Source organism: Mchenga conophoros, linkage group LG4, assembly GCF_057382185.1.
Source record: "Mchenga conophoros isolate Kocher_MC1m ecotype Shallow Benthic linkage group LG4, M_conophoros_male_GT1.1, whole genome shotgun sequence".
NCBI classification, from domain to species: domain Eukaryota; kingdom Metazoa; phylum Chordata; class Actinopteri; order Cichliformes; family Cichlidae; genus Mchenga; species Mchenga conophoros.
This window is the reverse complement of record NC_140529.1, coordinates 20,958,308-20,981,559: the sequence shown is the minus strand read 5'-3', so window position 1 is coordinate 20,981,559 and position 23,252 is coordinate 20,958,308. Positions and strand designations below refer to the sequence as shown.

The 23,252-nt window shown below is 40.3% G+C and overlaps 1 protein-coding gene across 9 annotated transcripts in view; it reads left to right on the top strand.

The window, feature by feature from the left end:
* Positions 1 to 436: 436 nt before the first annotated feature.
* cacna1aa (calcium channel, voltage-dependent, P/Q type, alpha 1A subunit, a) overlaps positions 437 to 23,252 on the top strand; it is a 90,323-nt gene continuing 67,507 nt past the window's right edge. For 5 of the 9 annotated variants that reach the window (XM_085270930.1, XM_085270923.1, XM_085270927.1 and 2 more), the window contains exons 1-3: positions 437 to 2,333; positions 20,317 to 20,422; positions 20,702 to 20,841. In XM_085270930.1, the coding sequence (XP_085127056.1) occupies positions 2,002 to 2,333; positions 20,317 to 20,422; positions 20,702 to 20,841 (578 nt within the window). In that variant the 5' untranslated portion in view covers positions 437 to 2,001. The remainder of the gene's footprint in view (positions 2,334 to 20,316; positions 20,423 to 20,701; positions 20,842 to 23,252) is intronic. The other 4 variants (XM_085270926.1, XM_085270925.1, XM_085270924.1 and 1 more) reach the window with 1 other exon arrangement.

Here is a 23,252-nt window from a genome sequence, read left to right as displayed (position 1 = left end):
ATCCTAGACTCAGTTTCAGGGAGGAAGGGAGGGAGTGAGGAGTGCTCTCTTCGTCCATTAATTTCCAAATGTCTGTTGCTAAGAATAGCCTGCCCCCCCCCTCCCGCGCGCGCGCACACACACACGCACACACCACCTTCCCTAACAAACACACGCAGGATCGCGCGTACACACATTGACGCGCCTTTACTGACGAGCCCGTGTGCGCGCAGTCATTGTCAGCTTGGGTTGCAGCTGTATCTTTGCAAGAGCTGCATAATGCCCCCCCCCAGCATCCTTCCCACCCCGTCGCCATACGTACATTTGCGCGCGCACAGTTCCCCTCCGCCGCACACACGCTCCTAATAAAAAAGTCCCTACAATACTTATTTTGAAGAAGACAGACAAGAGTGTCCGCCTCAGTTTGACAACAGCGGGATATCTGTGTTTCAGTTCAGCCGGACAGGGCTATGTAGCCCGAATCACCTTAAAAGAAACAGGCGAGTAGGCGATGCCTCCATCCCTGACACAGGTCTGGAAGTTGGACGCGCTGCGTGCGTCATGTGCTCTGGCTGCAGAACTGAGCAGACTCCCATTCTAGTTCACACAAGCTGAGAGACACCGCGAGGCGCGATTTATTTCATTTATAGACAGACTCGGGCCCGAATCCCAGGGAAACAGTCAGTCCCCTCCCTTTCATCCTGTCACCATCCATTCACCGATCCATCGATCCATCCTGTCCGTTCGTCCCTCTCTCCCTCCCCTTGGGGGCTGCCGGACGAGCAGAGAAGAGAAGAGGCCTTGAGGAACGGACTACTCCAATGAGAGAGAGAGAGGGAGAGAGCGAGAGGTACGAAGGACGCTCTGCCAGGACATTTGAGCTCATCGGTGCGGACGAAGGTAGACTTTTTTCTTTAAAGGCGGGAATGGTGATGGACTTTCGTACTGCTACACCTAGAATGGCCAAACCAAGATCATGAGAGGGTGTAAAGCGGCGGAGAAGCGACCGTCTTACCCTTGTCTTTGACGCCGTCGCTCGCGTGTCCCTTGCTCGGCTTCTGGATGGCCACGCAGGTGAGGGATAGAAGATGATGGGTGCTGATGAAATCGTTTGAGAAAATTATTCCACCTAAGACAGCATTGACACCGATGATTCACGGAAAAACGGTATTTGTTCTGTCTCATTGCTGCCTTCTGAAATTTCACATTCTGAAATAAGGCTCGTGAATAGCAAATGTCACATTTTTCCGGTCCAAAGGTTTGTGGAGTGTACTGGTAAAACAACTGTAAGGTGGCTGGAGCCACGTTATTACCACACACTGTACCAAACATTGCGGATGTTTCAGAAATAAATAAATAATAGTAGCTTTTCCATTTCAATGCCTTTAAGTCTGTGGAAACGCGTCTGTTTCCAAAATGCCGACCTGAACGCCAGTGACTGTCGTGGATAGCTGTAAGCTGTTTTATTATTTATTTATTTTTATTTTAACAATCTTATTTATCGAGGCCTGTGTTATACTCGGGCGTTAACGTTGTCAGAGCAAAGACATGAAACGTCCAGCAAGGTGCAGGAAGCTCGGGTGCGCTCTGAGGCAGGCTTGTACCGTAGGCAACATGAAACATTCATGTTAACTCGCTACAGTCTCACCATGATTTCATGTTGGGAGCGAACCCTGCTTTATATGGACATAAGAGTGGACAAAGACTGAGAAACCCCACAGCACTACCCTACAGTGCAACCAGTCAGCCAACCGACCACACATTTAATTTCCTCACACCCACAATTGGCCGTTGGCAGAGACGCACAGAAAAGGAGACAGTACATGGGCGTCCTCGTCTGCTAAAACCAAGCGCTGCAAAACTGCTCGCCGGGTGCAGGTGTTCAGCATAAGCTTACAAGACAACCCGTTGTGCATATGAGACGTTCTGATCCAGATGGGATGTAATGTTGTGTGGTTGCACAGCTGAGCATTGGTCTCCTTCTCCGCTGCTTCGTGAAGATTGGCTTTTGGTGTCCAGAGAATGGCGCGGTTCGGAGACGAGGTACCAGCCAGGTATGGCGGAGGACCTGGCGGAGGAGGCCCGGGAGGCCGGGGTGGTAGCAGGCAAGGAGGACCCCATGGACACGGCCACGGACACGGTCATGGGCATGGTCACGGGCATGGCCACGGCCCACCTGGAGGGCCCGGGGCCCAGAGAATGTACAAGCAGTCTATGGCGCAGAGAGCCCGGACAATGGCACTGTATAACCCCATCCCCGTACGCCAGAACTGCTTCACTGTCAACCGTTCGCTGTTCATTTTCAGCGAGGACAACTTCGTGAGAAAATACGCCAAAAAGATCACCGAATGGCCATATCCTTTACCATGTGTGCAGTGGGTAAACGCCTTTATAGGCCTTACCTACAGGTAGGCCTGTGTGCAGACAGCTGTTTTTAATAATGTTTCACTTTTTCCCCGTTAAATGAGCTGCAGACTTTACGTTATGTCCCAGTATCAAACAAGCAGATCCATCCGTGCAAGTCACGAATGAGGTATAGGCTACAGTAGGTGACAGAGGAGTTGCTGGGTGTTTAATTAATAGTCAATTAACGAGGGTGGTTCTGTAACAGTGGACCATTCTGATCACCATTAATCACATTTGTTTGCATTTTCACATCGCAATCCCGCGAGACTTGTTTGATATACGCTTCCTAAGTGGTGTGTGTGTGTGTGGTTTGAGTTTGTGGTGGAGGTATAGGGGGCGCATCTGGTTGCTGATGTCAGCATGTGCAGTATAGTCACAATGCCCAGCCAGGGTATACAGAAACAGGAGGAAGGAGCAGAGGAGGTGTGTACGTGTGTTCTTGTGGCAACGCACACAAGTTCCCATATCAGCACGATGCAGGTGTCCTATATGATGTGTATGCGTGTGTGTGGCAGAGAGACAGAGGGAGAGAGGGGGGTGGTGGTAGTGGTGGTGGCGGGGGGGGGGGGGGGGGGGGGTAATAACTCAAGTATGCCAGTGTGAATATAGAAACTTGCAAATTTTGTGGATGCTCATCTTAATCACAGAAGATGCAGGTGTCACTGAATGAATGTGTCATCATTTCACACTGTGTGCGTGCGTGTGTGTGTGCTTGTGTAGGCCTACTCCAACCACTAAGTGTGACAGTGTTGCATTTCCAGCAATCCCCTGCATTTTCACATTTCTGAAACCAGCAGGTTTCCTAGGGAGAGAAAACGAAAAGTGATTTCGGTATTTTCATTTCCAGGATTTGTGTATGCAGGCATGAATGCATGCAAATGTGGAAGTGAGTTTCTGTGCAACTGTTAATGACAAGAGGGAAAATTGGAGTAATGATTATATTGATCTATGCTGATGCTTGAGCCATGACATAACTACACACACTAATTGGGTTGTTCCCGTGCATAGATACTTAGAGCGCCTCTGAATCATGTCTTAGTGACTAAATGACAGATGTGTTGCTGAGCAAACGCAAGAGTGTGCAGGGATTTTGAGGTTATATGTGTATGTATACATTACCACCGAATCAACAGTTAAACATACAGTCAACTTGCTTACTGAGAGCATGAATTGTTTTTATTAACAACCACTTGTGCTTTTCCTATTATAGCAAATTGTCTGAAGAAGTCACTTTACAAACTGTCGTATCCCTTACCAGATAGCTTCACATTATGAAATAAAATATAGTTTCTTTTCTTTTCAGTTTGTTTGGATTTTTTTCTTCCGAGCATATTTGGTAGTGCCTGCAAAGATAACGCTAATGAAGACAGGGCATTGTTCACTTTTTGCTTATTTGATCTAATATTTCTTGTCTTTTATTCCTTCATCAGACTTTGTAGCAGACTGTAGAGATAGACCAAATGAGAAGAGTGGTATTCACTGTCACATGCAAAACCACATACACATACATACGCTCTTAGGCCACAAGGACACCCCAATCCTAATTATGTAAATAGCTGTACAGCCAATGATAGAAGCTGATTTTTCTCAGTTTTATGTAATTCTGTGTGCCATGGTTGAAGTTTTTGCCTCCCTCTGTAGTTGTTTTGCATTCCTTTGTGGTCACGTTGGATCTCTTTGAAACCATTTAGAATCATTTTGCATGTCTTTGTCCACATTTTGAGTCTTGTGTGATTCATTTGCATTTTGTGCATTTTTCTTGTTGTTTTAAAATTTGAGCTATATTTGAGTTTTTAACAAAAAGCTAGCTTTTTCTTATAAAAAAAAGGGAAGGGGTTGAGAGACATGATGATGTCACATGCAAAACCACCACCCAGTGTAAGGTTGGTGCCACAGCTTCCATAAATTAAATTAACTAAATATTTTTTAATGTCTCTCTAATGTTAATCCATCAGTATGCGTAAACTATTTAATCCAAATCATATTTTTATTGCTAAAATATAATTATTGTTGTTGCCTGTGAATTTTCAAATGCGTTGTTTTATAGAAAAGCAGAAGAAATAGTGAAACACACATTTTTTTTTATTAAGATGCCAAACTACAGTTACCTACCTTTCTGAACAACAACCAAAAAAAGTTTTATTATACATGATTAATTTCTGACTTTCATAAGAAGTCCAGTGTGGCGGCTTAAATTTGTGTATAAATATAAAGGCACTTTTTTGTTTGCCTAATAACTAACAATACAGCTTTTAGACTTTTTTTTCACCTACTTCTAAAACAGATGTGGTTTTTAAGACAGGCAGCCCAATAAATCAGTCAAGCACTTTTTAAATGGTTTTGTTTTTGTTACGGCAGCATTGGGGTGTTGGTTTACCTCCCGATAATTACTTACTTATTGTTAATTATGAGGTGTAACTATTACCTGTTTTCTCTGGAAGCTCCTGTTTCCCCTTCTGTCTGCAAACATTTTAAATTACAGAGCTTTACCTGGGCATAAGGTTGCTCAATACATACACAACATTAAATTAAATCTACTACATAAAACAACAGTGAATGCTGCTCATGAAATGTAATTGATGGATTTGAACCTGCAATACATGCAAGTGTTGCATGCTGAGTTATTTGGTAGATTTAACTGACTGTTTTTTTTCTGAGTGCAGACTGAAACAGCTTTTTGATTCACCAGACGTGTGAGTCTCAGTGGACTCACTAACAGGTCGAACCGTGACCTGCGGCTTTATTTAGTTGTGAACTGAGCCCGTGGGAGTGCCACATAAATAACTGTGCTCTCACGTGCACATTTACATACACTAGGCTAATATTTGGTCATTTAAATAGAAATAGCATCATGGGGTGCAGTCTCAATACTGCGTCATTTCATTTTTATAAAAAACAAACAAACTGTGAATAGTTTAGAAGTAGTGCTCAGATGCGATTTAATCCTAGCTTTTTCCCTTTTGTTACAACAATATTTATCTGAAAAATAATTGGCGCTTTGATGATATGCTGAAAAGAGGGATATCTAATATGTCGGTCCGTAAGTGTTCAATTTGAAATATGTGAAGTGTGAAGGTCATAGCATAAGATTCACATCATTTATAGTCATAAATTCAACGACCCCTCACGGACCCTATGGATAGGGGCATTGTCATCCTGGAAGAGATCACACCCAACAGGATAGAAATATTTCATCCCAGGACAACGGTGATCACTCACAACTTCAGAGTGATTTGCAGTGATCTCCCTCTAAGGGAGGTCTCAAACAAGCCAGAAAAAGCCTCCCGTAACATACCAGTCTTACCAGATCCCCTCACTGTTCTACAGTTTCCCTTTAATTCGTCACCAATCTATAAATTAAACTAATTTTCTAAACAATAAATGCATTTAGAGATATACATTTTAGCATTAACTATATTTTACAAATAATGTCAATTACTATCAAACAAACAAATCACAAGTGACAAAATTCTTTCTACCAAATTTATGTAAAAAAATGTGTCATCTTTCAGAGCTCCAGACTTCAGTCCATAGGTTGGTTCCACTGGGCAAGTGTCGGAACTTAGGAGTCACAGGACACAGGAACTCTTTGGTTGCTAATTAAATGACTGCTGTGGGTTATATGTTGATAGGAAAGTGTGAGCTACTTAACAGTGAATAGTTATTTCCAGTAATGGCAAACCCCACACACACTTTGCTTAGACTTTTAGGGGCTGATTGACATCATACACACGCTTATAACCATTTTTGAAAATAATTGGTATCATTGAGTATCTTTGGCAGCACAATGTCTGCAGTTTTAACAAGGTAATGTGTGCAGTCACAGTGAGTCAGCTAGCTAGAAGTGAGTAAGGCTAGTTAGAATAAAAAGTTAGTGTAAAAAGTTGGTACCAGAACAAAGGTAACCGTTAAAACTGAGCTGGCAACAATTTAGTGTCAAAGACTTAAATGTTATCTTGTGGAGGCTCTTTCTGGTGTGTCATAACAGTTAAGAGCTGAAACAATAGTAATTAAATTACATTTTAGTCGTATTCATCAATAAACAATCCTGTATTTGAACAAGTATTATGAATTATTCTGTCGCAATAATGTCTGTACCTGAAATTACTGCACAATGCATGTTAGAGCATATAGCAGAGGGAAGCTGAAACTAAAAGGGTCATCTAATAGGAATGACCTTGTCCAAGGGTGTCAGGTGTCACCCAATGAGATTCTGTAAACCCTGCAAATGCATTTTCATGTAATTCATTTTTTTCTGTTTAAGTAATGTGTCGTGCTGGGTCAGCTTAGGTAATCTACATCTATGCATTACACACAAATTTTTTAACATGTGCAGACAAACACATACACACTGACGCAGCTTTACAAGTAGACACTGCATGTACACCATATGGTGCCATTGCATCATCATCGTCAATTGTTTTTTTGTTGTTTTTTTGTAAATAGAGAAGTCTATATGCAGTATATTCTATCTATAGCAACACTGTTCTCATGAAATGGAACACAAATTATGCCTTTTAATAATCTTAATGTGGGCGTGAGGGAGATTTAAGAATTTCCGGTGGCCTCTTAATATTTTGTTGCTATATATAATGTGTAAAACTCAGTATTCAGAACTCTGTAACCTGACACGTTGCCTGGGCATCCAGTGCCATTGAAGATTTTCTTCAAACATTCTGCATACGCTGTAGGTGCCATTATCAGTCGTGCTTATGTTTATTATATATGTTTACACCTATTTTTCTAATGATGGTTCCTTAATTTCCTTGCACAAATGGTGAAATATTCAACATCCAAAAGCTTTATTTATATACAAATGCATTTATCAGATTTTTAATAGTATTAATAGAAACAATAAATTTTTTCAGGGTCTGTATATGCTGTAAGGCAATGGTGTGCTTGTGCTCTGTGTTCATGCCAGTACACTAAAGGGCATTTTTTAAATCATATTATAGTTTTGTATTTGATGCTAGACATGGATAATGCTTTGGAACTGGAGACAACAATGACTGACCATTAAAGATGGGCAAATTTGGCCTTTTTGTGGGGTGTGTGTGTGTGTGTGTGTGGGGGGGGGGGGGGGGGGTCATTCTTAAAAAGCTTTTATTAAGACATGACTAATACTTTGATATCAATTCAACAGGAAAATTCAGGAAACAGTGTATTTGTTTTTCTGTGGTATTAAAAGTGTAACAGATGCTGTAAAGACCATAGATACTGGGCTGGTGCGATGAAGATTATTGGAAGGAATTTTTTAACAGTGCAATATGAGATAGTTGCACCATTGGTTTTGTTTTTGCAGAACACTTAATTCGTTCAAATTTTAGTCAAATTTAATGAGCTTTATTGGCTTTTGTGTTTCTTTAATGACAGAGGTTGATAATTGATAAAAAAGTACATTTTTAAATAGTCTTATAGCCGAAGCTTTAAATTGTGTTTTTGCAGACAGTTACCATTGTGGTACCTAAAGGAAAATTCTAATAACAAGCAAATAAAAATGATTACCTACATCATTTAAAAGGTTATTAAAATATAAGAAATAGAGTGTGGAAGTGCTTTAAATTTTTCATACTTTTGTAGGACAGGCTGATTGAAGTTTCCTACATTCGCTGACATATAGAATAGAATAGAATAGAATAGAATAGAATACTTTTATTTGTCAATTTCTTCAAATGTACTTGCCATACAAAGGAATTGAAATTACGTTTCACACTGTCCCATGCGTAGACATTGACAACAATAAGGTGCAGATGCACAACAAAAACAGCCCTAACAATAAAGTAATAAATAGTAATATAATAATATAAATAGTGCTAAAAGAAATACTAAAAATATATATATAGTTGCAGGTGTGTGCAATTGCAATGCAAGTCAGGATGCTGTTTGGTATGATATTTTATTAATTGCCTTTTGGGAAACCCACTGGGATTTTTCAGGAGTGTCTGTCTGAGTTCTGCACTGAGACATACAGAGAAAAGCAGGAAATTGTACTTACTGTTTATACAGTGTCAATGTGGTCCAGGGAATATGGAGCTTTTTTCCACAAACAAAAAACAAAGTTATTTTTTGTCAGTCGAAAGTCAAAATTTGGGGCTAAATTTTTAAACTTTCAGGTAATTATCTCAAAAATGTGATTTATTAAGTCAATCTAATAATAATAATAATAATAGCTTAATTCGGACTCCTGGATGGCCATTTTTAGTAGCTGCAACACGCTTTCTTTGTGAACATGAACATTTTGTAAGCCGATAATCATTGCAGAATCATAACTCTTTACTAGCTTTCCTCCAGACTGCTACTGTTAGCTGATAGCTAAAAACACCAGCTTAATTTTGTAGATACTGGACAGCCATCTCTTTGCTGCCTATTTGTTTCTCTTTCTGTCATTTGATACAGATGTACTTCTCATATGGGTTGTTTTTTTTTTTTCTTCTTTTTTTAAAAAAATCCAGTGTGGTTATGTCCAAGAGTTCGTCTTTCACATCAGGCCAGACTAAAAATAACAGGAGCTGCTTGAAAAGAGCACTTTTCACTGATGATACACTGCCCTCCTTTCTTTAGCTCTCTTTCCTTTTATGTCCTCCAGTTCACATAGAGGTCTCATTGTAGCCACACTGCTAACAAAAAACTAAAATAGCAAGTCTTTGTTAAGAATGTGTTTTTCAAATGTCTTAACCTGTTGTGTTAGGTGAGGGTTACAGTGTTAAGATGAGGTAAAAGGCTGTTTCAGCTCTCCAAAATAACCCTTTTTTTGGACTCTTGCACTTTTGTTGTAATCAGCAGTATTTTTTGCTCTGCCTTGTCGGCTGGTTGGTTGGGGGGACATGACTTGGAAAGCATACTTAATTTTGGGTGTAATTAAAGATGTTACTTTTTTAAGGATCCTTATTTTAGAACTGCAAACACATGTACGGTGTATTGGCAGCAATAAGAGGTAGTTTAAATCACACCTACACATACTTACAAATACAAAATTGAATATGTGAATCCCAAAAGTGAAAATCAAACATTTGGTTCACCAGAGAGATTGACAATGGGAAGACAGAAGCAGAGAGAGGAGGGTGGAAGTCAGTAAGCCTAATGAGAAACAATGGAGAGAGACAACCAAACTGCCTGTCTGCATATAAATCATTTAACACAAAGTGCTGGAGAGACAAACACTCTGGGACGGCCTGCTTGAATGCAACCTGGACTTCAACGCAAACTTGCTTTTGTCACTCAGACAAGCAGTGCACTGAGCAGCTACATGCCGAAAGCTAACATTGCCCTTATCTTAACCAAAACACCAAGTCTTGACCATAAATGGTATGTGGGAACCTTTTTGTCCTCACGACATCCCTAAATGTTGAGTAACATGCACACAATGAAAGCTAATGCCAATCCTTCCCTCTCTTTTCCTTCGTCTTTTTCTTTTACTCTTTTTCTCACTCACTTTGATTAATAGGATGTGATGTTTTGTCATCTCCTCTCACGTTTCACTACCTTTACTTTTCTCATTTGCTCAATTCCTGTCCATCATGCTTTCCTTCTCCTTCTCACAGTCCTACCATCATTGTTCCTCTCATTCCTCCCACTGCTCTTTGCCTAACTGGCTGCTTGAGCCTTTTGCTATGTTAGTCTAAAAATGTTAACGTTTTGACAGCTGCAACTTCATTCTCATTAAGTTTACTTATCTCTTACTGTTCCCGTTCAGCTCATGCACATGTATACCCTTCTTCATACCTTTATGAATCAATCGATATTTTTGGAATATTTATAAAACAGTGGTTTAAACGGGTGTGCTCTGTTGATATTGATCATCTGCAGGGCATGATATATGGTTTTTCATAGAAGTAGGGAACACTGAGTTCTCTGTGAGGTCTCTCTGTCTTTTTCCATTGTCTACTCTTTTCAAGCTGAAGACAACAGATAGCACAGTCATTTTTGGAACAAAATTGTTGTACAAAATACTTAATTTCTTTTTATGAACTGTTCTTTTTGCGGGGTGAAATATTGTGCACCACACATTTTCAGTCACTTAAAACATGGGTGCACAAGTTTGAATTTATTTTGGATTTTCTCTAATCCACAAAGGGTCAAAAGTATATGTACAGGCTCCAATATATGCATATAGTCACTTAAATCTTTTGATAATTGGTACTGAAGTTTCTACGATGTCTTTCAACTTGACAAGGCCAAGGCCTATTAACTTCTCATTAGTGATCATGATTGACTACAACTGGCAGTTTGCTCCTTGGAGCATAAAAGGGATTTGCTTAACAGCACTAACTGGATTGTCCAAAACTCAGATAAATGAAAAAGTTCAAGGAAGTCAGTGACAATCTGTGACACAGAATGGTAGAGTTACACAACTAAACAACTGCAGATTCAAGATCATAAGTTCAAACAATTGGACACAAGTTGTGCCACCACTTTCCTCAATGTCTGTAAGAAGACCCAAACTGTCACAGTCAGATGAGAGAAAATTGTTTAAAGAGCAGCCCAGGAACCACCACGGCTCAAGCTTGTCTGAAACTGGAAACAGCTGAAACACCAGTTTGAAACTCAGAGAAGTGAGTTTTACATTGCCACGGACTGAAAGGGTTTGTAGCTGTCCACGTGGACAGGTCAAATGTCTTCTAGAGAAAATTCTTTAGTCCGCCGAGACAAACATTGAGGCAAAATTACAAAAGTTTGGAGGAATAAAGGCGAAACATTCCTAATCTAAGAATTCTGTACCAAATGGTAGTAACAGCATCATGCTCTGGGACTGCTTTGCTGCCAGTGGTACTAGTGCATTGCATAAAGTGGATAGAATAATGGAGGAAGAAGACTACCTTCAAATTCTTGAACTTCTCTTCAGATCAACAGTTGAAACTTGGACAATAGTGATTGTTTCAAAATGACAATAAGCACAAAAAGACATCAAACTTGGTTTTGGAATGAATAAAGCAGGCTAACATTAAGCATCTGGAATGGACTTCCCAAAGCCCCAACCTCAACTCTATTGAAAATGTATAGACTACATTTAAAAGCTGCCAAGAAACTCATTTAAATGCCAGTTATGCCAAAAAGAAACATCAAATATCCAACCAGAATTATGCCAGGAGCTTGTTGGTGGCTACCAAAGGCTTTTGGTCAAAGTGCAAGTAGCTACAAGACAGTTAACCAAATATCATTGGAGGCGTATGTTTATATTTGAGCCTGTGTGCATAAGTTTGACCTTGTGTGGATTAGAGATAATACATTAGAACTCGTGCAAGCAATTCTTGTTTTTTTTCTTAAAGTTGTTAAAGATCTATGCTGTGCGTCATTCCACACTCAAAAAAGAACAGCTCATAAACTCATCAGAAGATCTAGCTTACCATGCCCTTACTTCAAGTAAGCTAAATGGGGTGACAGATCACAGAGAGTAAATGATGCATGTAAGCTACATTATTTCTCATATGGTACCAGTGAGTGCTATTTTAATATATTGTCAATGAGCAATTGGAGCAAAATCAAAATCATTGTGTTGTTTAGCAGCTAGCTGTGTGACAGAGATTTGGTTCTTTAAGTGAAATCCCCCAGTGCTAAACACCATCATGTTTTTGATTTAGATTTTTTTTTTACCTCTTCGGTCATATTGTATCACTAGCGCTCGGCTTTAAATGTATTAAAAGACACAGACAATTCATAAAAACTACAGCTCACTTGTTAGCTAATGTATCTTATGAGCCTACAGTTGATGCTAGCTGTTTAAAACACATGCAATGAGCTGAAAATACTATCAGAACGCTTACACCCACTAATGACAATGACAGCCAATAATACATTATTTTTTAAGTAGACAATATTTCTTTCACTGGTGTAGACTGGACTCTCTCTCTCTCTCTCTCTCTCTCTCTCTCTCTCTCTCTCTTTGTGTCACCCACTATGTGCAGAGATGCACCTAGGCCAACTCTGCTGTTCCATCAGTGCCTCACAATTAGTGATACCACTACATTAATAGAGTGCTAAACCTCCCCAGCCCCCCATTAGTTAAGGTACTTCCTTAACTGCTCAATGGGGTCAAGATCTTGTGGCTGTGCTGGTCACTCTGTTATTGCAGCATATCAGCTGATTGCCTCTACTCTAAATACTTTTCGCATAGATTGGTACTGTGCTTCAGTTAATTGTATACGATTCATATTTTGCTGAACAAATCTTCTACTTTACCATTTGAAAAACAAAACCACACTATCTAATTTCAGTTTCATGAAATCCTGTTTTTTTGTTTGTTTGCCCCCCTCCCCCAATCAAAACAAGAATGAACAGCTGACCAACTATGAATCTGGACAACCATCCTTTATCATAATATTTATCTATGAATGTGAATGAATGATCCTAAGCCTGTTGGTCACAAATCTGTTTGCCTATCCATGTTAACTGTATGCAGATAAAATTGATTCTCTTTTTCTTTCTCTTTTGCTTTTCATCCCCGTCTCCTTTCCCTTCAGATTTTTCTTATTTCCTTTTCTCTCAGCTCTGCGTTCGGGCTCTGCTGAATAATTCAGTCGCAAGTTCGGACGTGTGCGCGTGTGTGTCTCTCTGAGAATGTGTCTATGTCTGCGAGTGTGTGTGTGTATGTGTGGAGGGGCACAGTGACGTGGGGAAGAGCTATTTTTGGGATTTGGATACGTGAATAGAGAGAAAATAGAGAGAGAGAGAGTCTGTGATGGATTGATTTTTTCATGCTCATGTTTTTTGGTCACGTGTAGCAGCTGATACTACACAAACCCTGCTGGAAACCTGCACTCTACCTGCAGGGCGTGCTGGCATACGCTCAAGCTTGCACATTCGCGAGCACGCTTTGGTTGTGAAAAGCAAGTCAGTTCTCACCGTTAAATCAGCAAGTGCCATTCGATACACAAACAAACTTCTCATTAACATAATGTAAAAGAAAAAAAAGGGAAAAAAGAAAAGAAAGTCAAATGCTGCACTTTACATAGAGCGCAGACACACATACACACACAGCACCGTCAGCATCTTGTACGAAGTGACAACTCGGCTGTGTGTGGGTGATGAGGGAGAGGAGGCAGTGGCAGGGGTGAGATGCGGGCACAACATATGCTGTATGGAATAAACACGGAGGGAGAGTGGGCGGCTGTGAGGCCTTTACACACTGAATGATGCTAAGTGAGAGTAAGAGAGGCCAAGCAGGGCTAAACAGGCCTTTGGGTGCTCCCATTCGTTTGGCAAAGCAATCAAAGCTGTGTCAAATGTAAAATGTAAAACCTTTATTTTTGGTGCTGGTTGGACCAGCAGCATGAATTTGCTTTAATTCTGGAGGCATATTGTCTCATGTAAAGAGGCTTTGCAGTTAAGGAGGGAGTGTCACGGAGGAGCAGGGAGGACTCGGCACAGACTGAAATCTCAGAAAAACAGGTTTATTTACACACTCCAGGTGCACTATATACAGGTGAAGGAGAAGGGGGCCAGGGTTCCCAGGGGTGCGGAGAGGGGTCGGGAAAAGCGTCCAGAGTCACCAAACCAAGCACGAGAAATCTGCATACAGAGAACAAGAGTTAGCACGGAACTTTCACGGACAGAGCTCAAAACTGGCTGAGGCTAAAGTAGCACTGACGAGCGTTATTCAATAGTCCAGCGGCGAGGTGCTCTCAGTCACTGCCTTAAGTAGCGGGAGCAAACAAGGTGAGGAGCCACAGGTGATTGCCTACAGGTGGTGGAGGCCGGGAGCTCACAATGAGCTCCGCCCAGGCAGCGAGCAGAGAGAGAGGAGAGAGAAAAAAGACAAAACATAACATGTAGCCACACAGGGCCAGCCGAGCAGGCACGGGGACCATGACAGGGAGATACTGAAGGGATTATTTAAAATTACAAACTAATTTAAAGACCATTTAGTTTTTATTATTGCTGGATAATTCTTTAAAAAAAAAGCAAAACCCCCCAAAAAACTTTAATCCATTCCTGTTTTTTTTGTTGTTTTTTTTACCCGAATCTTCCTAAAAGCAAAACTGAAAGCCCAGATTTGAATTGCTAAAAGAAACATTAACTGCAGTTCATAAGAATCTATTGAAATCGCATAATGGTGGACTAAAATGGAGCACTTCAGCCGTGTCTCTTATCTTTAGGGCAGCTGATTATCAAAATAATTAGATCGGTTTTAACCACACTGCTTAATCCTATTCATTTGACCAAATCAGTGCTTCTGAGAGAAAAGTGATAAGCAAGTGAAGAAATGAGGAAATGATTTGAGCTGTTTTGCCACTGCTGCATAATGGAACAGGACCCAGAGAGAGAGAGAGAGAGAAGGGGACGGAGGGGAAAGAAGTGAGGGATATAAATAAACTGACAGAGAGAAAAGGGAAGGCTGCTAAGTTACGGTTCAACATCTTCCTGTTTGTCTTCTTGAAAACAACACAAACTCTTTTTGGCACATTTTTGAAAGCCAAATATGTGTTTGCAACACTGGTATTCATAAGTTACTTTGGATGTTTGTCAGCAAGAAAACAAACAACAAATGGTGAATGTAGGATACCTAAAACATGGGCCTCTTTCACATAATGAGAGAAAGAGGCACAGTGCTCATCGTACCCCTCATTTATTCTTTTTTTGTATTTAAGAGTAAAAGTCAAATAAGCCACTATAAACAGTGAAAATATTATGTTTACAAACATTATAAACATTGCATGCTTTATCAGACATAAAATGAATGCCAGAATTCAAAACAAAAAACAGGCCCATGCTATCACACTTCCTTATCTTAATGGGGAGGCTGGCACCTTCCTAAAGGGTAGCAGCTGGTCTGGACTCCACTGGCAGACAAAAATAGCGTAGTGAAGTGACGTCTAGTGTTGGTGTATGTGTGTCCATGCATCATCATGTGTGCTTGAATGTCAGTATGGAAAAGATTAGATCAGTGGAGGGAGGGGCAGAAGTGTTTAGGTATTGTGATAGCAACACTGTGTGTGCTTTCAAATAATTACAATGATCTAATCTGCACATGTGCTCATTTGGCGCCAATTATTTTTCACAGTATTGTATGCCACTGTGCATCTGTGTACGTACAGTACAGTATGTGTGTGTGTGTGTGTGTGTGTGTGTGTGTTAGTAAGTGTGATTTCTGCCACTAACCTAGTTCCAAAAGGGCATACAGAAACGAAATACTGCAATACTCTCACACCCCTTTGTTATTCTTTTGCTGTATTCCTGTCCTGCACTCTTAGTCTCTGCCCCCAACCCCCCCACCCCCAACCATGTTGTTGTTTCCCTCCCCCTAATATGCCCTGCCTCCTTCTCTCCCTTTTATTCCCCACCACTCACTCCTTTCAATCATGTCTGTGCCCACAGGACAATTTCTTTCTTTCTCTCTCCTTTTTTTTACTCTCCCTCTCTTTCATTTTAACTCTCCATATATTTTCCTCCTCCCTAACATGCTGGCTCTCGATGTCTGTGTCCTCATGCTGACGCAGCATCTCTCTTTCCTTGTCTCTCCCTCTCATTCGATACTGAATGGAGATGGCATGATACAGATAGGGATGACTGATGGGCGTGCTCGGTAAGACAAAGGTGGACTGACGAGGGATAGGAAGACGGTGGGAGAAACTAAGCGAAAAGAAGGGAAAGCAAAAGGGAAGAGGACAAGAAAACAATTTGGGAGATGACTGGAAGCGGGGATAGTCGTATGTGAGCACAGACTTGTGTGAGAGAGGAGGCTTAACAGAGTAAGCTGGAAGGAAATATAGGCAAGGGTTTTACTGAGGAAGAGAGGAGGCAGGAGAAAGCAAACATAAGGCCTCTGTGGAATACTGTGAGTCTCGAGCCACGCCTCATTTCTTTATGGGAAATGGGTGCAGTGATTTATTGAAATCATGTACGAACATATATGGTCATACAGTAGACGACACAAAAATAGAGTTTGTACAATTCTAACAAGCGTGAAAGTCAATATTTGGTATAACCACCTTTATATTGTATTGGCAGTGTGTTTGAGATATTTTCCCGGTGTAATTCCATTCATTTTGACAAGATCTGCAGCACTACTTGTTGGCATGTAGCTCCAAACCATGACAGAGCCTCCACCATGTAGTCGTAGTAGCTGTAGACACTGTTTTACCTCTTTATGGAAGTCCTCTCTAAATGTTAATGATTACTTGCAGCAAAACAATTGTCTCAATATGGCAATTTTTTTCACAGATTCTGTTAAAAACAATGTTATTGAAGATATATAGATGTGTGTGTGTGTGTGTGTGTGTGTGTGTGTGTGTGTGTGTGTGTGTGTGTAATTTGGCCTCACTTGTGGCCTCACTTACCTTTACTTGGCGAGACATCTTTGTCTGCAACCTACTGCTGTCCCTATTACAGTGTACATACACATACACATGCTGAATGTCAGTAAATCACAGCCCAGTTTATCTATTGCTTTTATTGCAATCAATAAAATATGAAATTTCTCTCTCTCTCTCTCTCTCTCTCTCTCTCTCTCTATATATATATATATATATATATATATATATATATATATATATATAGTAATGTAAAGTGTTAAATTAACACTGTCCAAATACGTTAACAGATGGACAGGACTGATAACGTTTTCCTCCAACATTAGCGTTATTATTTTATATTTTGCCCTGGCCACTAGCCGCTGCCGTAATGATAACAGAAGACTAATGTGGCTAATCGATATAAAGGTTCAGGTTCTCTCTCTTTCCCCTTTTCACTCAGCTACATTCATGCACTGTCATGGATTAACACATTTACATGTGTATACATACATTTATATGCATAGCTGGGAGCAAGGAGGCTAATTGAACAGCGTCTTGGGTTTTCTGGTAATGTGTGAAAAGTGGTCAAGCACATGCACACGATCTCAGCACACATAGACACTCACATACATTAAACACATGATGAATGTTCTATAAATAGCTTCTTCGCCCTTTCTGTCTTTTCATTGTTCAGTTTTCCCCTCCCACCCCTGCCATGGGAATGGCTGCTCCCAAAGGAAGCATGAAAGTAGGAAAAAAAGGTGACGAAGAAAGGGAAGGAATAGATTTCGACCATGTGTTTTGTGTATATTTATACACAGTGTGATTTTTCTACTTTAGTTACTTCTTTTGGTCCTCTGATCACTTTTTTTCTTAGTCTGTTTACTTGATTCCTTTAAATGTAATAATTTATCCCATGATTTTAATGAGATAGAGGCACTAACTAGGGAAGACTCGGCCTGTGTGTGCATTTGTGTGTCTGGATGTGTGGGCGTGTTTGTGTGTTAGAGAAAAAAGAACGATTTAGATATATGTAATAAGGTACTCCCTCTCTCTCTCTCCCTATCTCTGGCTCAATTTCTGTACTAGCTGCCGGATGCTACATACTGAGAGCCAAATGGTGATGCCACAATAAGCCTCAGTCAGTGCCCAGGCATGTTATCATCAGTGATGGGAATAACGGCGTTACAAGTAACGGCGTTACTAACTAATCTGTGCAATACCTTTGTGCAATACTTTTGTAAATAGTCAACAGTGCAATAGACTCAATACTTGAAATGTGCAATTCACTTGTATTTTTATTTTTTATTCCTATTTATTCTATTTATCCCCTTTGTATATTTTATTTATATTTGTCTCTGTATTTATATATGTGTGTGTGTGTGTGTGTGTGTGTGTGTGTGTGTGTGTATATATATATATATATAACAGTTCTGTAACTGTAACTTTGGTCGTTGCTGTGCTTTTTTTGGAAGTCGAATTTCCCAGAGGAACCCACCCGAGGGATTAATAAAGTTCTATCTTATCTTATCTTATCTTATCTTATCTAACTGATTACTATTTCTATAGTTACAACGCCGATACCGTTACTAACAAGAAAATGCAGTGCGGTCGCGTTACTATTTTTCAACAAACAGACGGCTGAAGCTGTGTTCAGCTTACTGCATCTTATATCAGTTGCATGGAAATAGCTGTAAGTAATCTGGGCGCTACAGCTTTAAGCAGCTGCGCGTGCTCCCGCGGGCGGCAATCACTTTCTGACCGACGATCACTTTTTGGTACAACAGCTGGAGCTAAGGGGGCAAAACAATCGCATGAGTGCTTCTGTTTGACTCAGGAACACTAAAGTAGTCGTGGTAAGCCAATCACATGACCACTTTAAGATGACAAAGCAACAAGGTGATATATACCAGTGTTTAAATTGTGTTGATAGGCCACGTAAAACCAGAGTCATGATAAACAATATATGCTGAGTTTTTTCCTCAATAGTTTCGTCACGTTTACTGTCTAAGGACAGCGCTAGCAAGCACTCTCTGCTTATGACCCCCAAAAAACAAACAAAAAAAACGCCCTTTCGTGTTGGTGGAAAAATGTACCTTGTCGACCAATCAAAAAAAGGTATGGCAACGTGACTTTTGGTTGTTTAGGAAGAGGGGGAAGTTTTAGGAGTGACTAGGAGTGACAGGCGGCAAGAAAGAGAGAGAGAGAGAAAGAAAAAGAGAGAGAGCCAGCTTTGAGATGTGAGCGATTTGTGACATTTAGCATGTTTGGAGTGTGTAGTTAATGTGTTGTCTTGTGTAGTTAGTGTGTAGTGTTGTGGATAGTTTGGTGTTGTGTGTCAGAACAATGAGGCGACTGCTGTCTCCAGGTAAAAAACAAACAAACAGGAGTGATACACCTGCTGCTGTCAGGCCTGCAGGGATCAGGCTGTGATGTTCTCCTTTATAGTGGACAGAAATTATTTTTTTGGAGTGGCACAAATAATTTGTGTGGCATCTTATTGAATGCAGAACAGCTGATTGTTGTGTAAATAGTTTGAAATGGTAATAAAAACCATTTAAAGGTAAAAGGTAAATGGCTGCAAATAACTTGTTGTTTGTGAAACTTGTGCTTATGATTTTCAAATTGACAATTTAATTTGCATTTAAAGTTATGAAATATGATTCAATAAACAATAAACAAGTAATGTAATAGTTACTTTCCAAGTAATTAAATACTTTTAGTATCTTTTAACTCAGTTACTTTTTTGAAGAAGTAATTAGGAACTATAATTAATTACTTTTTCAAAGTAACTTGCCCAGCACTGGTTATCACACACTTACACAAAAAGACACAGGCTATATTAAAGTGTATCTTTGTTTTGCTTGTCCGTGTGGGTGGTGTGTTATCAGAAAATATACTTAGCAGAACATATTTAACTGACTCATAATGATGGCTTGTGGGTGTGGGTGTGTATTTGTGTGGGTAAATAGTGGCAGAGAGAAGCCAGACTGTGGTCCATTTGAGATAGAGTTGCTATATTTTCTTTTCACACTTGCTTACACTCAGTGAATTCAAACTGCATATATATTTGACCTTCCTTTTGACCTTTCATGTTAGGGTAGGGATGTTTTCTATATTATCCCTTAATTTGCCCTGACGTTTTTAGCAGGCCAGGTAAATTAGCTCAGTACGTTATAAGTGAATCTGTCCAACAAGGCATTGCTGCAATTTTTTACTTTTCTGTTGGTGCTGCTCTGTTCTTGCCACAATGGCAAGATGATAATAGCAACTCCTGACCTAGTATGTGTAAATTTGCACATTATTTGTAACACTTTTAAATAACTATCCAACTATCCAACTGTGCTCTGTTGGATTAAGGCAGTGGTTCCCAAACTTTTTTTTGCTAGGCCCCCCTTTGTTTTACAAGAAAAATACCACGCCCCCCCTGCAAGGGCGGCGGACCCCACACTTTGGGAACCTCTGGATTAAGGTGTGGTGACTATGGAGTACGTATGAACTGATTGTCTTGTTCAAGCAACCAGTTTGAGTTGATCTGAGCTTTTATCTTGTTTAAATGATGCTCACTTGGGCATTTCAGTAAGGGCTTCAGCTGCATCACTCCCGTGTGACAGGGTGATGAGATATTTGTGTTAACAAGCAATTAATGTGGTGGTTTGTGGTTCAATTAAAAAAGATTTGTTCCTTCACTGAACTTCCTCACTCCATTTGAGTGGATGATTCTAGCCACCATCATTGCCAACTGCATTGTCTTGGCTCTGGAACAACATTTGCCTGATGGGGACAAGACGCCGCTCTCAGAACGCCTGGTAAGCTGAATAACCAAGACAAAATTGCATGTGTTATACATGTACATGCAATTAAATTCAGGTGATAGTTGTATATTTGTGAGATAATTTTTTATTTTATTTTTTAAAATTTATTTGGCACATGAGACTATTTGCAAAAATACTTCTGAAACTCATTCGCCAACTGCCAGCTAACTTACTTTGTCTTTCTGTGCCTTTCAAACCATCATAACCTTTCCTGCTTTTCCTCTCTCCTGTCTTTCCACTCCTCCTTTGCTTGTTTTCTCTTGTGCTCCCCAGGATGATACAGAGCCGTATTTCATAGGAATCTTCTGTTTTGAGTCGGGAATAAAGATCCTGGCGCTTGGTTTTGCCTTCCACAAGAACTCTTACCTGAGAAACGGATGGAACGTGATGGACTTTGTCGTAGTGCTCACAGGGTGAGTATTAAGCAAATGTATATGAGCCAAGCACAGACACATACATACATAATACAGTATGTAACCTTTAGTCAGATCTAAATGTGTGCCTGACTAAACTCAAACATAACAAAGGATTTTCCAACAGCATGTCAAAATCTGTCATGTGTTTTAGTATGTTTGTATGCATGTATGTGTGCAAGTGTCCTTTTCCTGCTCCTTTGACCTAATGAAAGGCCCCATTCTGGGCAAGGCAGCAGTCAGATCACAGAGCAGAACTGCAGGCAGCCAGCAGCCTGGGTAGTGAACAAATGTCACCACAATATAGACAGCGACAGAAGGGGTGGGGAGCACAGGGGGAAGCAGCACTAGAGAGAAGGCAAGAAAAAATGCAGGTGCCGCTACCTCAATAGAAAGAGAGACACAGTAGGAATGAATGGAAAGAGACAATGTAAGAAAGGGGAATGAGTAAATGAGATATTTGATTTGAACATTCAACGAGAAGGTGAAGACGAGGGCAAAGGGAAGCGATGGAATGCAACCTGAAACCTGTCACAGAAACGGTGTCAACAAGGCCGAGTTCAGACATGATGGGATTAAAATGATGGATTTACTATTGCCTTCACTTATTAGATTATATCTCACATGAAAAGACCAGAGACATCAGATAATAGGTTTGATTGACAGAAATGAAAGACAGAGAAGAGAAGCGGATGATGGCGTCTACACACATTCAAATGGGTTTACATTTTACATTCTTGCTCATTTGTCTGTGCTAGATTCTGTTTTCCCGACGCATCCATCTGTTAATCCATCATTTAAGCTGACTGTCAAATGTCATTCCTGCTATCCTTCGTGTTTCTTTAAAGACACAGTAAGCCTCTTTTATGTATCTACCACTGCTACACACCTGTGTGACGCTGCAGGCTGATGTGACACAGATGAATGCGATGCATGAGTGATGCATTAACAAACGACAGTGTTTGCATGTCTCACTGTTGATGTTCAACTGAAGCGCAAATTACCTGCAAAACATAAAAACTGCAAGAAAGCTAAAAAAAAAAAAAAAGTAAACTGGTTGATAATTTATTTTTGAAATCTATTTAAAAGTTGTTTCTTAACAACTTTGCAAATTCTAGCAGCAATACAATCATGTCGCTGTTTGGGAGTGGTGGCACAGATTATCATGTTGAGGGGATTATGTCCACTTGTGTGTGCATGGGGTGAATGGTGGGGACTTCATGGGGTAGACGAAGCAACCGGTGAATCCAGTGATTGCTCCTTTCTGCCCAAATGTCTCTGTCTTGCACAAGGACACCACACATGCACTGAGCAGACACCCAGTGCAGCAGTATGTCCTTATGCTTTAATAAGAGCAATCACGAAGACAAGTTCCTCTCAGCATGGTGCGATAGAGCGACTGAAACAGAGAAGAGAGGTGAGAAGACAAGTGTCAGCATGACAGCAGGAAGTAGTGAAATGCCGAGAGGATAAGGAGGTACAACAGAAGGAAACAAGAATGTCCTTAAAGCTGATCTTTGATTTCTTTTGCCAATTTTTTCTATTTTACCACTCGATCTGTTGGGAGATTATTCTCAAGTGAATTGTCATTGGGGGAAGACAAGATTAGAAAGGAGTGTATCAGGGGATAGCTCAGGTTGAGCAGTTTGAAGAGAAAGTTAGAGAGGTAAATCTGGACATGTGCAGTGGAGGGATCGTGGATATACCAGACAAAGGATGTTGACAATAAAGATGCCAGGCAGGAGGAAAAGAGGAATATCAGAGGAAGACTTATGCAGACGGTTGGTGTAAGAGAAAAGGATGCAAGGGTTAGGATGAGATGGAAGCAGATGATCTACTATGCTGACCCTCTAAAGGGAGCGGCCAAAAGAAGAAGTGTTATCTGATGACCTCAGGGCAATCACTGTTAAATGGCACACATTGGAAAAAAAAAGCTAGATTTGTTTGAATGGATTATGTATGCACTATTTTATCAGCATATATTAGCCTTGTTGACTACCCTTTCTAAACATAATGGCCTTCATTAATGACATCTATTTTATCCAAGTGGTTTTGTGGCCCTATTTGGAATTTAGTGTCATAAACATGTAGGATTTTATTCAACAATAGCTTGACAAAGAGTTGCAAGACTTCAAGATGGTTATTTATTTGCAATGATTTTTTGTTGACTTCTCAGAAAAGGGGTCAATAAATAACAGCAACAACAAAACAAACAAATTAAAAAAACATCAGCATTAACGAGTGGAGTTTCACAGCGAGTCCATCACTAACAGATGACTGACAAGTGCATCATAAGCAGTCTTGTTCTAGACCTGACAAATCACCCATGAAAATCCAATGGCAATGATGCTGTGCTGAGTGTCTGATACATTATGAGCTACTGTTTTGCAGGTTCAGGTGTGAAGTTAGGG